General features: G+C 43.8%; 1 protein-coding gene and 1 long non-coding RNA gene across 6 annotated transcripts in view; one reads left to right on the top strand and one right to left on the bottom strand.

Annotated features, from left to right (window-relative positions):
* TRIM67 (tripartite motif containing 67) overlaps positions 1–15,714 on the bottom strand; it is a 71,210-nt gene extending 55,496 nt beyond the window's left edge. For all 5 annotated transcript variants that reach the window (XM_053298066.1, XM_053298047.1, XM_053298055.1 and 2 more), the window contains exon 1: positions 14,606–15,714. In XM_053298066.1, coding sequence (XP_053154041.1) covers positions 14,606–15,568 — 963 coding nt within the window. In that variant the 5' untranslated portion in view covers positions 15,569–15,714. The remainder of the gene's footprint in view (positions 1–14,605) is intronic.
* On the top strand, positions 14,998–16,950 carry LOC128345707 (uncharacterized). Its single transcript, XR_008316593.1, has 2 exons — positions 14,998–15,116; positions 15,706–16,950. It is a non-coding gene; the product is annotated as an uncharacterized LOC128345707 (long non-coding RNA).
* The last annotated feature ends 215 nt before the right edge of the window (positions 16,951–17,165 follow it).

The following is a 17,165-nucleotide window of genomic DNA, read 5'->3' on the forward strand; positions in this document are numbered from 1 at the left end:
AAAAATTTCTCTCTATCAACTTTCTCCACACCATGCATGCTTTTATAGACCTCTATCATATCTCCCCTCAGTTGTCTTTTGTTCTAAACTAAAAAGCCCCTTGGCTCATAAGGAAGGTGGTCTAGGCCAGTGTTTCTCAACCTTTTTGGAGTCAAGGACCGCTAAATTCGTCATGCTGAGTTTCAAGGACCACTACATTTTTTGTGTGCAGTTTCTAGTCCCAGACCAGCAGTTAGCAAAGGGGTTTCAAGTTTATCTATTAGTACAGGCGTTCACAGGTGTTCACCACTCAAATGTCCTGATGGGCCAAAACTGACCATGACTTGGCTCATGGGGGCAGAGGTCAATTTTTAGGGTGCTGATTATTAAAATAACACTTAATCAATCAATTAAATCAAAGTGAAATTAATGAAAATGAATTTAATCAATATTTAACTTTTGAAGTTCTGGCTCAAAAGGGGGAGGGAGGAAAGGATGATACATCATGGCTCCCTGGCACCTGAGATTTGTCCAGTCCAGATTTAACATTACCATATTTTAAAAATAGGTTGCAACCTTACACTCCATTCTTCCAATTCTGTCTTTTCTTGCTCCTCATCTATCTATTTTGCATATAAACATGCAGGCAGGAACTTGTGTCAAGTTCCTGTATACATAATATCTTGCTTCTTAAATGCATAAAAATAGTAATTTAATATTGCTTTTAAAATAGTACTCTCTCTTACACACACAGTACTCCCCCTCCAGCTTTCCTCCTCTCTTCATTTGGTAATCACTGCCCTTGCTCTCCTTAGCAAATGGGACAATGCATGTTTGCTACCATAAAACCAGCTTATCAACTTAATTGATAGGAAGCTTAAAACATGACATCTCATATCATACTGGAAGTCTGTAACCAAACATCATCCAAAAAACCTCCAAGCAGTACACTCAGAACTAAAACACTCATTACCTTGAAAAGGTAATGTTATGGTAATGAACTTTACACATCAATATGGCATCCACATTAGGAAAGTAAACCACAGGGAATGGGGTGGGAGATTTAACCCTTCACACCACACATTCATATATATCCAGGTTTTTACAACTGTAATGATTTTTAGGCAGAGGTTTAAGGGAGGGGGGGAGTAGTATGTACTCACACATGAGTGGGAAGACTTTTAGTGGGTCTCTTCTTCATCCTTCTTTCCCTCTTTCTCTCTCCAATATTCACCATTTCATACCTTGCTACACCCAGCCCCCACTCCATCCCCTTTCTCGTGATCTCTTTTTTCCACTGTTTTTCTCAGTTCACACACATTGCACTAGTTCTCTCTCCTGCCTGCATGTTTGCTTTTAAAAATCCCAGTTTATGTTAGCTTCATCCCCTTTTTGGTAAGTCAGTAGCTCACCCTAGCCACCCCTTTCTTCATCTCCCTCCTCCCCCCAACACATTTTATTTCTCAGTTCACACAGATTGTACTTGTTCTCTCCTGTATGCTTGCTTTTAAAAATCCCATTTTATTTGATCTTCATCCCCTTTTGTTGAGTCAGTACATGATCAGCCCGCCCCTCACCCCTTTCATCCTTCTTATCTTTCCCTTCTTTTTTCATTTGATCAGCACTGTTGCTTACTTTTGTTTGTTTTCTTATCTTTTGCCTGCCTGCCTTCCTCTGTTCCTCCTCTGTAGTCGTTCAGAACAGAGTTTATGCATGCAGCACTCCAGCCAAGCCAAGCACTCCCTCTCACTCACCCTGCTACCTGCCTCATGTGTTTCACCAGCTGCATACCAGTGACCTCACTCGCTCCGCTATCTACTCTCATCAAAGAGACGGGAGAGATTAGCTGGGAGTGAGAAAAGGCTGTCTGGGACTCCGGAGGAAGACAGAGCCCTCCAGCGAAGGCTGCCTGGTTAAAGATTAGCTCCAGGGAACTAATCTCCAGGGTGTTAAAGGACTGGCATGCTTGAAAAGGAGGGGGTGTTAAAGGACTTGCATGGACCGGCACTCAACCCCCTGGGGACCGGCAGTGGTCTGGGGATCGGCAGTTGAGAAACTGTGGTCTAGGCTTCTGATCATCTTGGTTGCCCTCTTCTGCACCTTCTCTAGTTCTATAATGTCCTTTGTGATGTATGGTGACTAGCACTGTACACAGTACTACAAATGTGGCCATACCATAGTTTTATGTAGGGCATTGTAATATTAGCAGTTTTATTTTCAATCCCCTTCCTAATTATTCCAAGCATAGAATTGGCCTTTTTCACAACTGCCACACATTGAGTCGACACTTTCAATGAGCGTTCAACACGACTCCAAGATCTCTCCAACACAACCCCAAGATCTTTCTCCCAGTCAGTCACCGACAGCTCAGACTCCACCAGCGTACATATGAAATTGGGATTTTTTTGCCCCAATATGCATCACTTTTCACATGCTAACATTGAACCGTGTTTGCCATTTTGTTGCCAGTTTGGAGAGATCCTTTTGGAGCTCCTCACAATCTGTTGTGGATTTCACTACCCTAAATAGTTCATTTATATCTATGTAAACCACTTTGGGAACTTTTGTTGATCAAATTGCCCACTAGAAGGAGCCCCCTCCCCCAAAGAATATCTCCTGTGCAGAGGATATGGGCCCATCATTCACAGAAGAGGTCCCTTCTAAAGGAGTGTTTCCCTCTTTCTCAGACTAATGCCCTCCTTCTCCAAGACCTTCATTCTCCCTGATAACAGAGGAGCCATCAGCCTGGGAGTAGGATGACTCTATCACATCCCTGAAGGTCTCATCCACATATCTCTCTGACTCTCTGAGCTTCTCCAGATCACCCACCTTGGCTTTGAGGAAACAAACTTGTTCCCTGAGAGCCAGGAGCTCCTTGCACTGAGCACACACCCATAACTTCTGCCCATCAAGAAGATAATCATACATGCAGCAATCTGTGCAATATACTGGGAAGCACCCTCTCCCCGGCTGGCGTTCTATCTTCATGAATGCTTTTGCTGGCTGTTTAGAGTATTTGGAGATTGAAAGTCAGGGCTTCGCTGAAGTTATCAGCTATTCAACAATTCAAGCTTTATTTCCCGAGAATATGAAAGAGTGAGTAGTATTTACCTTCTCTTTCCCCTGGGTTCCTTCCTTGTGATCAAGGGGGCTCCTTTCAAGCTCTCCTGCACAAGCTCTCCCCGCTAAATTTCATGCTAAACTCCTGTATACCAGTTTGCTAATTCCTTTTCACTAAGTTCTGGTTGGTAATCTCCCTGGCCACATCCTCCTACGTATAGAGTAGACTTCACCTCAGCTCTGGCTGGCTCCTCCCACTGTCTCTCTCCAGGCAAGAGAGAAACTACTAAAACTGAAAGCCACACAGCCACAAAAACAAGCTCTGGCAAAAACAAGAAACAGACACACACACACTGGAACTTCTTCCCTAAAGAGATACAGTACCAGCCCCTCAAAATATCCCACTCCTTCGTTTGTTTGTTTGTAGAAAAAAGTTGTTGCTGTCAAGTCTGCTTCTCCTCTTCTCAGCGTAGGCTCCAAAATATCACCCCCAGGTACAACTTATTGCTTCTGGGAATGATGGTAGTTGAAGTCCAACATCAGCTGGAGAGCCTCAGGTTGTCCACCCCTGCCCTAGGGGAAAAGCTTATGGGAATCCAGTGATTTGATTTGGAGAGGTAAAGCAATGGGCAGTAAAAGGAGGTTAAGTCACTAAAACCACCACTTCTCTGCTCTCAGCTATCCCCTCTTAAAATAGCTTTTAAAGTTAAAAGGAAAAAATGGCTGTCAGACTACAGTAACACAGAGTTGCAAAAAAAAAAAGTTGTTTGGACCTAAAAAAGTTTAGTTTATCAGGTTATGATGTGCAGATTCTCAAATAAAAATATGACATTAAGTCACAACATTTAAGGCCATCTAAATGATACTATTCACACACAGGGTTTCATTCAGAGGTTGCAATATTCCTCTGTATACCAGGAAGGCATACAAAACATGCACTTCCCTGCCATACAACAAATGAATAAAACAAATCATCCACTGGACAAGCCATGTAGATCTGGAGGACAACATTCCCTTCCATGCATGATGTCATCATCCTACACTAGGTGGGAGCAGCTGCCAGGGTCCCCCTTCCTGGCCAACTGCAATACTTGGCAGGGACTTATGGAACCACTATAACACCTTCCTTCAGACTTTCCTCTCAAGTCTCAACACTAAGGAGCTGCCTTCCCTTTGGGGCTTCCCAGATGTATGTACACACATGGAGAAATTTGTTGGTACCCTTACAGCTCATTGAAAAAGTGTTTTATGCCTCCTGAAAAGTGACTAAATGAAAAGCAATTGTCCCATGTAGACCTGCATGCCTTTGATATGTCATCGAGGAAAGCAAGGCAAGTGTGCAAAAAGATAAAGTATTGCTTATTCTACAAAGATATTCTAAAGTGGCCTGGACACATTTGTTGGTACCCCTAGAAAAGATCATAAATAATTGGATTAGAGTGATTTTCAAATTAGCTGTTTTCTTTAATTAGCATCACATGTCTCCAATTGTGCAATCAGTCATTCCTCTTGATCAACTCCAGAATGGGCAGAAGGATCGTGAGAATGGTAGACAAAAAGCCAAGGACAACTTCCAAAGAGATACAAGCTGAATTCCAAGGTCAAGGTCCATCAGTGTCTGACTGCACCATCCGTTTTGAGTGACAGTGGGCTCAGTGGAAGAAGACCCAGGAAGACTCCATTGTTGAAAGAAACACATTAAAAAAGCCAGACTGGAATTTGCTAAAATGCATATTGACAAACCATAATTCTTCTGGGAGAATGTCTTTTGGACAGATGAGACAAAACTGGAGCTTTTTGGCAAGTCACATCAGCTCTATGTCCACAGATGAAAAAAATGAAACTTTCAAAGAAAAGAACACCACACCTACTGTCAAACATGGAGGAAGCTCGGTTCTGTTTTGGGGCTGCTTTGCTGCGTCTGGCACGGGGTGCCTTGAGTCTGTGCAGGGAACAATGAAATCTCAAGACTACGAAGACATTTTGGAGCAAAACATACTGCCCAGTGTCAGAAAGTTCTGTCTCAGTCGCAGGTCATGGATCCTCCAACAGAATAATGACCCAAAACACACAGCTAAAAGCACCCAAGAATGGCTAAGAACAAAACATTGGACTTTTCTGAAGTGGCCTTCTATGAGCCCTGATTTGAATCCTATCAAACATCTATGGAAAGAACTGAAACATGCAGTCTGGAGAAGGCATCCTTCAAACCTGACACAGCTGGAGCAGTTTGCTCAGGAAGCGTGGGCCAAACTACCTGTCGACAGGTGCAGAAGTCTCATTGAGAGCTACAGGAATCGCTTGTTTGCAGTGAATGCCTCTAAAGGTTGTGCAGCAAAATATTAGGTGAAGGGTCCCATCATTTTTGTCCATGCCATTTTCATTTGTGTTATTATTTGAAATATTCTGTTGCATCAAAACTCTAAAGCAAAGTCTGATTTTTGTTAAACGTGGAATAAACAATGATGGGTGCCAATTACTTTTGTCAGTTTCAAGTTATTTCAGAGCCAATTGTGAGTTCTTCTTTTTTCATGTAGGGGTACCAACACATTTTTCCACGTGTGTAGATAGATAGATGACAGATAGATTAGATTAGATTAGATTAGATTAGATTAGATTAGATTAGATACAGATATATTTCTGCACAATTTTTGACTTTCAGATAGGCCATCATGTAGCTTGATAGACAGGTGTGAGTGTTGTATAAAAGGAAATATTTAAGCAGCTAAGTACACCCTTGTAAACCATCATATACATTCCTTGCAGCCCACAAGTTCTTCCTTAACAATATTGAAAAGGTTTTATTTGAAGCTAAATTGTTATGTTGTAAAAGCCATTGACGAGAGCAATTAATAACTCCTGACTGTAGCTGTTTTCCCAAGATTTTTCTTAACCACATGTGCCTGGATCTGTCAATAAGCATCGCATGCAAGGATGGGTTCCTCATTGATTCTGAGAATAATCATTAATTCCACAATTCCTTCTCAGATAAGTGTTCATTGTTTGTTCGGTTTGTAATAGCAACAACAGATTGATATTGATTTCCCTCATTGGATCTGATTGCTGACAGCAACTGAAAGACCTTACAAATTGCTGGGGAGAGGAGACTGCAGGATTATTGAGCTCTGATTGCTGTTGATCCTAACTTCTAGGCACACAAAGGGCTGATTTATACATGCAAGTGGGCTGCTAACCCTCTCCCAACAAAAGACATTCACACAATCCCTCCCATAGGTCTGAGGTTCACCTAATCCAGCATTTTGTTTTCAGTGGAGGAGGAGAGCTCTCAAGAGATCAAACTGCATTGGGTTTTAACAGTGGTGCTCTTACCCCTGGACTTTGGGGCCAAAGTCCAGGGCCTCCTCATCCCCCGGGAGTCTCAAAATCTTCTTTGGTCTGTCCTAGGTGGTGTGGTCGCCACTGGCCTTGACTGCACCATGCGGCCGAGTGTGATTATATGACCTGTGCTGAATGCTTTAGAGACAGAGGGGGGAATGGGGAAAGAAATATGTGGGATGAGAATAGGGGGATAGGAACACAGGAACATAGGAAACTGCCATATACTGAGTCAGACCATTGGTCTATCTAGCTCAGTATTGTCTTCACAGACTGGCAGCGGCTTCTCCAAGGTTGCAGGCAGGAATCTCTCTCAGCCCTATCTTGGAGAAGCCAGGGAGGGAACTTGAAACCTTCTGTTCTTCCCAGAGCGGCTTCATCCCCTGAGGGGAATATCTTGCAGTGCTCACACATCAAGTCTCTCATTCATATGCAACCAGGGCTGACCCTGCTTAGCTATGGGGACAAGTCATGCTTGCTACCACAAGACCAGCTCTCCTCTCAACTTGATGATGGTGCTCAACTTGCAGGGTGGGGGCTCTAGCAAGGAGGGGGCCTCCAAAGGCCTTTAGGTCCAGGCTCCAAAATTACCTAGGTGCACCTCTGGGTTTTTAAATAAATTTATGTTTTTACCTTTATTGGACCAGCTCCTTGATTTGCATCTGTTTGGTGTTATCTTCATGTTGTACAAGCAACCTAAAACTCAGCTACTATCCGCTGCTTTGGCCCTCTATTGTGATAACTGAACTCTGCTAACTGAACAAAAGAGGCACCTTCTAAAAGTGGTGATTCTCTTTATATAGTAAGAGGAGAGCAACTGGCCCTAGCTATCCCCAGCACAGCATCCCTCCAGTGGCTGTTGTTGGTGTCTATCTTATGTTTCTTTTTTAGATTGTGAGCCCTTTGGGGAGAGGGAGCCATTATATATATGTAAACCGCTTTGGAAACTTTTGTTGAAAATTGGTATATAAATATTCATCGTAGGTATCCATCATATTCATATACATATATGTGGGAGAACTGTACTCTCCCACAGGTGGGAATTTCATTGTTATTTCTATAGTAAGCACTAACTTGCACTATTGAAGAGGCAATTACTTTTTAGTTTAAATTATAGAATTTGAATGGTAAAGTTGCTTGCCTCTTCAGAAAGTGGTGGGAACTTCTGGCTCTTCAACATTTTCCTCTGTAGTTTTTAACCATGTACTTTGGTGTCACCTGAAAGGACACCACATTGTGCAGACAATAATGTTCAAGAGCGGATAAGGAGATGAAAGTAAGGTTCCCTATGACAAAAGGTGCCTGTAGGACAAAGTATTCATTTAATACCTTAAGCATTTCAACTACACACTTGCTGTTTAAATCAACATAGCTAAACCGGACCGATGCTAAACTACACCATTTGGAGACATGGCACTAGATCTGCTTATTATTGAATGGCTTTCAGTTTATTCAAACCATTATTTAAGCATGACAAAAAGGCTGGCTTCCTAGACATATGGGCAGGAGGAGGAATTCTTCTGTAAAATACTTGTGATGAGCATATGCTCATGAGACCGAACACTCTCCACCCCCTCCCACAAATGACATCTAGGCAGGAACACATAAAGCATGATGAAACGCAGCCCAGTTCAGCACATGGCACTTTAATTTATGATCTAGCTACTATTATGTGGCTCAGGAAGCTGTAAATAATGGAGAATAGCGGAATGGAAAAAACTTGCTACAGCCAGTTTCAGATCTGTGATTTTAACATGCAGTTCATTTGAAAGAGAACAGACAGTGAGGAAGGATGCTGGCTCTGTGACGCCACATTTACCCTCTGCCAAGGATATTGTAATTGTACAAGAATAATTAGCACTTATTTATGTTAGAGCAGAAGATAATCACTATTATCACAAAAATGAGTTAATGGTGGGTTTATTTTCCTATTCCCTCTTTAGCATTTACAACATGAGGATGAAATAGCAATGGGGGAAACTGCTGTGCTCCCAGAAGTACAGGGAAAAGAAAATGCAAACCCCCTAGTTACACTGGGTTTTTATGTCTAAGTTAGTAATTAAAATGGAGGAAATCATTGAAATGGTGCCTTGGTTAGATCAGCAAAGCATTTTATCCCAAACATTTTGAAAAGATTGTTTTTTATCAAACATTGCTCAAGGCATCATTTAAACCAGGATTTCTTAACCTTGGGCCCCAGATGTTGTTGGACTACAACTCCCATGATCCCCAGACATGGTCTTTGTGGCTGAGGATGATGAGAGTTGTAGTCCAACAACATCTGGGGGCCCAAGGTTAAGAAACCCTGATTTAAACTATTGGTGACTCCTCCCAAAAGCTATTTATCCATGAATGTCCAAGTAATTTGATTAACAGTCTATCGGATTTTAATCATGTATACAGCACTTTTGCTGTGTATACATGCAGCCCTTCCAATCTCATTTGTCATCAAAACATACTGTACATTAAACATTTATTATTATTTCACATGGGTAACTGAGACATAATTACTTTGTATGGCCTCCAAGCCCACCAAACTGGTGTAGTGGTTAGAGTGCTGGACTAGGACCGGGGAGACCCGAGTTCAAATCCCCATTCAGTAATGAAACTAGCTGGGTGACTCTGGGCCAGTCACTTCTCTCTCAGTCTAACCTACTTCACAGGGTTGTTGTGAAAGAGAAACTCAAGTATGTAGTACACCGCTCTGGGCTCCTTGGAGGAAGAACGAGATATAAATGTAATAATAATAATAATAATAATAACAACAGAAAAACAAGTCAAAATAATCGACATAGCAATACCAGGGGATAGCAGAATAGAAGCAAAAGAAATAGAAAAAATCACCAAATACAAAGATCTACAAATTGAAATTGAAAGGCTGTGGCAGAAAAAGACCCAAATAATCCCAGTGGTAATTGGCACCCTGGGTGCAGTTCCAAAAGACCTTGAAGAGCACCTCAACACCATAGGGGCCACAGAAATCACCATCAGCCAGTTACAAATAGCAGCTTTACTGGGAACAGCCTATATTCTGCGACGATATCTATAACAATTGACAATAAAATTCAGCCATCCCAGGTCCTTGGGAAGGACTCGATGTCTGGATAAAACAAACCAGTCAATAACACCTGTCTGACTGTGTAAACAAGAGATAATAATAAATAATAACTGATCTCTGCCATCTAAATGTTTAGCATTTGTATAGTGCTTTCAAGTGTTAAAAGTGCTTTCCAGACATGATCTCAGTAACCTTTACAACCGTCCTATAAAGTAAGTCAATAGTATTATCTCCACACTGCAGATCAAGAGTGGGGTGGCAGGCAGTGAGACTGGGAGGCTTGCCTAAAGTCACCTAACACATTTTTGATAGAGATGGGATTTGTTGCAGAAGCAACAAGTACACCTGTAGGCATACCTGCACTCTTTTTTACCTCCCTGGGCGCACAAGTACTTTCTCCCATCCATAATTGCCTATAATGTCTTTGTTTTATGGCTTTATAGTTTTTTGGCTTTATAGTGCAATCCATTCTATGCATGCCTACTTAGAAGTAATATTGGTTTCAATCAGATTTCCTCCCAAGTAAAGCCACCTAATGGCACAGTGGGGAAATGACTTGATTATCAAGCCAGAGGTTGCCTGTTTGAATCCCCGCTTGTATGTTTCCCAGACTATGGGAAACACCTATATTGGGCAGCAGCGATATAGGAAGATGCTGAAAGGCATCATCTCATACTGCGCAGGAGGAGGCAATGGTAAACTAGGTAAAAATTTTACCAAAGACAACCACAGGGCTCTGCGGTCGCAAGGAGTTGAAACCGACTTGACGGCACACTTTACCTTTAAATGTATATAGGATTGCAGCCTTAACTGAAAAGATCCATGTATTTTGTTTTTATTTTTGTTTTATTGCTCTATTAATATCTCAAACTCAGTTTATTTTCTATAGACTTCATTTATTTTCTATAGATATTATTTTGTTTTTGTGTTTTTTTTAATTTTGCATTAAGCCACCATGAATTCTCCCTGCCCCCTTCCCTTTTCCAGCCTATACTAGTATTCTGAATCAAACGGAGTCATTTTGGTGAAGCATGAAGCCTTAATCCCTAGCGCCAGTTTTGTAGCGTCAATTGTAGAATTTAGTAGTGATGAAAATACACTCAGCGCTGCTCCTCACTGAGCATGAGCTTTGATTTTGTATCTTCGCTGGTCTTATCTGGCATCTTCACCTTTACCAATAAATAGCATATTTAAATTAGCATATTTAAACCAATAAAGTGCATATTTATTTACCAATAAATCGCATATTCAGGCATTGGAAAATGGAGTGGGGTGGGGTGGTAGCCTGCTGTTTGTTAGGCATCCATGACAACACTACACACAGTCCTTTCTCACGATCCTGTGGCAAGCAGCTAGTGCTGACACATGAGCAGTTAGATGTGGTTAAGGGCACAAGCACGCCCGTAACCTCAGCTAAGTTGAGGGCTTCTTTGGCAGGTTTGCTGTCCAGGCACTGCTGGGATCTGCGTGGATCCTAGCAGTTTGTATGTGCAGCCTAACCTGGGCTGGGCATCTCTAGCCTGCATTAGGCTCTGTGTGAGCCTCAAGGTTAAAAACTGAACTTGTATTTCTATCTATTGTTGGTAGATATCCAGAGCAAATACACGTGAATTTGCATAACGTGCAAATTAGGTCGCCCAGATTAGGAGATCTTGAATATGGCAACCCTACCTGGATTTGCTGTCCCAAACAGAAGTTCTTAACATCTGTTGCTTCTACAGTAGGAACTCTCTAATCTCCAACCCAGCCCCATTGGTCGTGTGAAAGGCTCTAGTATCTTTTTATTGAAATCAGGGGTGGTGTCAGGAATTAGGTGGGTTAGGCATGATCCAGGATCCCACACCCATCACAGGAAGTCCACTTTCCTGTGGCTGAACTGACCAGTGACAGCTGTAGTATGAATCAGCTGAGAGACTGTAAACCTAATCTACAAATGGGCTCATATCCCAGAGGGCCCTATATCATCATGGGGCCTGTAGGGGATGCTTGGTGGGAGATGCTTGGTGGAAGAAGCAAGAGCTGCCACATGTGTCTTGGCTAAAAATCATCTGTAGCAGCTCTTCCTACATTATAATCTACATTATTATTATTGATATGCCTCTTTTCAATGGAGAAAATCTCAAAGCAGTTTACATGGGAGGAGGAGGAGGGGGGAAGGGGGAGGCAGCGGTGGCGACTCTCTGTCTCCAAAGGACTCCCATCCTTCCCTTCAGTCAATGGGCTTTCTCCCAAAGGCCCATGTGTCACATTAAGAGATGCAGCAGCAGCAGTTCCTCCTGCTCTTCCCACCCTCTAGCCTACTGATTCCCCCATCAATGATTGGGGGTCATGACAATGGCTCCTCTTTCTCCTACCCTCTAAAAGTGGGAAGGGGAGGATCTGCCCCTGCTGCCAAAGATGTCTCCCAGTCACCAATGAGGAGGATGGAAAGAGTTGCCTCCTTTTGCCTGCCTGCCACCCATTCCTTATAGTTGGTGAGTCCCCTTCCCCATTCACCAGTAAGCTTGGGGTGTATAGAGACCCAATGCACCATTAGAGGACAGGTGGCAGTCCAGTGTCCCATGAGGGTCTCAGTGCAGAGCTTTGTCCGAGCACCTCCTGCAACCTGGCACCGCCACCAATGCTGATGGAATAATGTATGTCACTATGGGCATGCATTCACTTGTACAATTCGGGCACACATTTTTGTTTGATATTATGTTGGGATTTGGAGGACCTGGAACTTTCTGTTCAGTTCCTCACCAGGAATATAAGAATGCTCTGTTCTTGGGAAATGGGAGGAAAGGAGGAAGGAATACACTGTATACATTGTATTTGAAATAGGCATCCAGTGTCATAGGACTGGACTTGGTCTTGGCCTTGAGCTAAGTGAGGTAGAAAGAAACATTTAACCACTCGGGTCTTTGCTAAGTCTAGTTAGGAGCTGATTCAGATATTTAGAAAAGACACACATCACAATCTGCAGTGGGGTATACCTCCTCAGAATACACATAGCAGATGTATTCTGAATATAATCCCACATAAAAATCTCTGTGGCCCAAAGCTGGCATTTGAGAGGGGAAACTAGGCTACTAGTTGTTGGGTTTTTAAAAAAAGAAATCATCTACTAGTTTTTCACATGCAGGGAAATTATAATGGGAGAGATCATTCAAACTTACAATACCACATGTGTATATCTGACATAGTAAAGTCCCCTGAGGATTGCCTGTAACATGCATACATTATTTGTAGTAATTAAAAAATACACTTAATCAAAGTGCAATATGAATAATCAATACAGACTTGGTTAGCCTTGCTTCCCAGCAAGAATGGATGGACTAAATTTCAGATCAGTGTCAAGATTATCACTTCCTGTTTAACTGTAAATAAAAGATAATTGCATTCATATAAGCCCTACCAGTATCATACTTCAACTCCATTGATCAGATAAGTATCAACCCCTGCAAACTGGGCCGAGGCACATTTTAAATGGTGGCGCTATTTATTCCAGCACAACGTCCCTCCCCATAGCTGAGCTGATGTGTTTCTTTTGTTTCTCTTTAGAGAAGTTGTTCATTCATTTTGCTATGTAAACTTATTTGAGAACTTTTGTTGCTGAAAAGACGTATGTAAATATTCTTAATAAAACAACAGTCACCACCACCACCCATGCCCTATGATGTCATGTCAAAACTGAAATAATTTGATTCAAATTCTAAAGCCTTATTAAATGTTTTAAATGTTTTAATTGTTAATGGTTTTATGCTGTTTTTATATTGTTCTGTAATGATTGTTTTTAAACAGGTTTTATGGTGTTTTTAAATTGTTTTGTAATGATTGTTTTTAAAATGATTGATTTGTGGGTTTTATTTTTATAGTTGTGTACCACCCAGAGCCATTTGGATGGGGCGGTATATAAATGGAATAATTTTTTTTAAAGTGACTAATGCTCAGATTAATATAAAATACAAGCTAAAGAAGGAAGTACTATGTAATATGTATGGGCCAAAATATCACTTATTCCAATTCTTGACCAAATTATCCCCATTATGTAGAAGCCTAGATAAGAAGCCCACATCTTGTTCTTCAAGTACAGCACATCTTGGTTACACAGTTATATGAAAGAATGACTGAAAAGGAAAAGGAAAGGCAAAAAGGGAATCCAGAACTATTGGTGTGTTAGCAAGAAAGAGCCATGTGGGTTTTGTGTGGATTTTTAAAACAAAAACAAAAAAACCCTTTGGATTTTAATGGGCAAACCCTCACAAATTCTGAATAAGAACGAATTATTGGCAAATCTCCAAAATCCACCAAAAAACCCACCTACCATTATTTTCCTCCTATTGTGCTTCCTTGACTCTTTATCATTCTGCTGACACAAAGTGACTATAAAACTGCTAGCTGAAGTTTTACCAGAGTGGCGATCTTAGCCAGCTTTTGACAACTCCACAAGACATTGGTGATGAGCGCTATCTAGGCAAGAAGAAGCTATATTTGATATAAATGTTATTTGTCATTTACTGAGATGTCCCTGAGGAAATAAACCTTTATTCCTCAACTTTAAAAAGGAACTAAGAGTTACTGTAGAAACAAACACAATGGAAATCGTAGAAAAACAATGAAGATCTCAGCTTCAAATAATCTTTAAAATGTTTGGAGGTACAGTTGAAAGACCTTAGAGATGATCCTGGGATGCACACTCAAAATCACTTTGTAAACACACATAGTCAGGATGGTTAAAGTACAGTGACAAATTTCTCAAATGAGGAGTGCCTGTACTAAATCCAGCCTGGGACCCAGATTATATGCAGCAAATACGCTTTGCTCCCCACTCCTACACATCTGTGGGTTGGCACAGTGATGGATGAGTACTCTGCATGTGCTCAGAGGCACTCTTTTGTTCCTGACTTCTTCCTGTGTTCCAGGACTGTGTGCTGGCATTCTATTCGTGTTCATTTTTAGACTGAGATTTAAACCCTGCCACTTTCATCCATCTTTCAGTGCTTATTATTTGTGTGTGGTTTGGGGACTTTCACTTGCCAATACAGCACTAGTAAAGGGTGGTCATTACTTCGTATCAATTCATGCGATCTCGTGCCTGCTTCCTGGCCCTAGTTTGACATCCTTTGCTGTTTGATGCAGACGAGGTGAGATTAGGATGAAGGAGTCGGAGCACCGCCCCGCTTGGCTTACCTTGTGCTGCTTCCACATGGCCCCCAAGGCCTTCACCTCGTGCTTGGCGTGCTTGCCTTCTTCCAGGCACTGATAGCAGACGGGGGTCCGGCAGGTCACACAGTACATGCTGTAGTTCTCCAGCTCATGATCCGTGCAGGTTGGCGGCTTGCGGGGCGCCCCCGGTGCCTTGCTCCCGCCACTGCCGCTGGCCCCTACGCCGCTGGCCCCGCTTGCACCGCTAGGGGCGCCCTGCTGGCTGGGTGGCGGGACCAAGCGGTGCTTGGCGAAGGGCCCCCGGGACGGGTGGCACTTGACCTGGCAGGCAGCGCAGTAGAGCACCTCGCATTGCTCGCACATGACGGCGGCCGGCTCGGGAGGGCTGCGGTCGCACAGCTGGCACTTGGCGGCGGCCGAGGCGGCGGCCCGGCCCTGCTGGTAGCGCTGCACGATGGCCTCCAGCAGCCGGTTGCGTTGGAAGCCTCGCAGGCCGCGGTGGTCGAGCGAGGCGCTGCGATGGCATTGCGGGCAGGTCAGCGAGGAGCTGGTGCCTCCTCCCCGCGGGGCCGCCGCCGCCGCTGCGGCCGCAGCCGCCGACGATCCCGGGGGCGGCGGCACCAGCGGCAGAACCCGCACCCCGTTGGGAGATTTAAGGCTCGGGGTGTAGGAGCCGTAGCCGCTGTCGGTCTCGCTGTGCAGGCTCAGCTTGTCCGCAAGGTCCACGCCGCCTCCGCCGCCCCCTCCCCCTCCCCCGCCGCCGGCCCCGCAGTCGTAGTCGAGAGAGGCTGGCCCGGCGGCGGCCCCGGCCCCTGGAGCCGCTACAGGGCCCCGGGGGTGCAGCATGGCCGGCAGGTGCTGCTCGGTCTCTGGCGTTTGCACGGCGATGGTGCGGGCGCAGGGTAGGCAGACATTGTGCGAGCAGGGCAGGATGATGGGCTCCCGGAACAGCGAGCCGCACACGGGGCATTTCAGCTCCTCTTCCATGGCCGCGGGCTGCTTTGTGTCGAAACCGCAGAGGGCAGGGGGTGGGGGTGCGATGGGACCGATCAGAACAAAAGCAGCGGGGTACAGTCAGACTTCTTAGTGCTCTTACCGGCGCCCTTTCCCTCCATATTCCACAGTGGCCGCCTCCACTTCCTCCTCCTCCACCACCACCTCCTCCTGCTGTTCTTGCCGCTGGAAAGATGTCGGAGTGGAATCAGATTTCAGCACCACGGCAGGGGTGGACAGCTCCTTGCTGCGTTGACGCTGCTGAGTTCAGCACCACGGCGGGGACCGAGAGCTTTTCCAGCTGTGTTGCTCTCGCTCGGTTCAGCACCGGCAAGGAGATGGACAGCGCCTGTCGGCTGAGTTCAGCAGCACTGCTGTGGTGGTCCGACTCCTCTTGGTGTGCAGCTGCTGAATTCTGCACTTACAGTGGGGTTGGACGGCAATTGGAGGAGGGGAGGGGGTGCTTTTCCAGGCTCTGCAGTTGCTGCCGCAGCGGGACTGACCTTGCCTAGTAGCAGCCAAAGGGATGGAAGACGGCTATTGTTTATTGCAAAGGAATTTCCTTGCCCATGATCCGTGCAGTTAGTGCAGTAGTCCGTTTGCTTGGATTTCTGTTGCATAGAGTACAGGAGAGAGGGGAGGAAAAAGAACCGTAAAAGGGGGCGGGAATAGTCTTTTCAGCAAATAGGTGATCACTTGCTATGTGACTGAGAGCAGAGAAAGGGTTTTATTTAAAGGGAGATGTCTTCATACATTTTAAATCCATTATTTATAGACAGGATTGAACATGGTGGGGGTTTTCTTTATCTCTAATAGCTTTCTTCCCCCCAGAGGAGAGAAGGGAGTGTTCAAAATGAGAACACTTGAAAGAAGAGAACAAGCCCCAAATATGTTTTTCTTTCCACATTCCTTATGAAGCTGGAGCACAAATTCGAACCACAAAATGTCAGACACTGTTAGCTAGAAGAATAAAAGAGGGGATTGTTATTCTTCCTGTTATGGACAGTACACACGGTGAATCGTGACTGTACACAAGAGAAAGAAGATGAGAGTAGAGTGCACCACATCACCAGGAAACAAATCCAAATTTGCTTCAAAAATAAATCAGAGTTGACAGCTGAGTGTTTTGTGAGTTGGAAGTAACCATCATTACAAGAAAGCACTAGCAGTGGGAAATCCCCATCTGTTTTCCCTTTGCTCTACATATGTTTAGAATGGATGGAAGGATGGACTGTTAAAAGATAACAGAGATTATAAAGAGCCATTATTTTCTGACTTTGTACAGATCACAGTGGTTTTGAAACCCAGGCATTAATGGTGTAGAAAATAGGTTGTTCCAGAACCTTATTAATAATAAAATCAGCATTCTCCTTTGACTTCTTGCTTAAGTGCTTATGGTTGATTAAAAAACAGCCACAAAAACCTTTTGGAACCAAAGGAACAAAGGTGATAGAGAGGTGGGTAACCAAGAAACAGAATAAAACCAGAATAGACTAGAATATAATGCTATATATTGCTTTTACTTTAAATTCACTGCTCTGCTCTTAGATCTGAACAAGCTGCATTCCATTCAGGGCCAAAGAGAAAGGGG

Source organism: Hemicordylus capensis, chromosome 1 (genome assembly GCF_027244095.1).
Source record: "Hemicordylus capensis ecotype Gifberg chromosome 1, rHemCap1.1.pri, whole genome shotgun sequence".
Lineage (NCBI taxonomy): Eukaryota > Metazoa > Chordata > Lepidosauria > Squamata > Cordylidae > Hemicordylus > Hemicordylus capensis.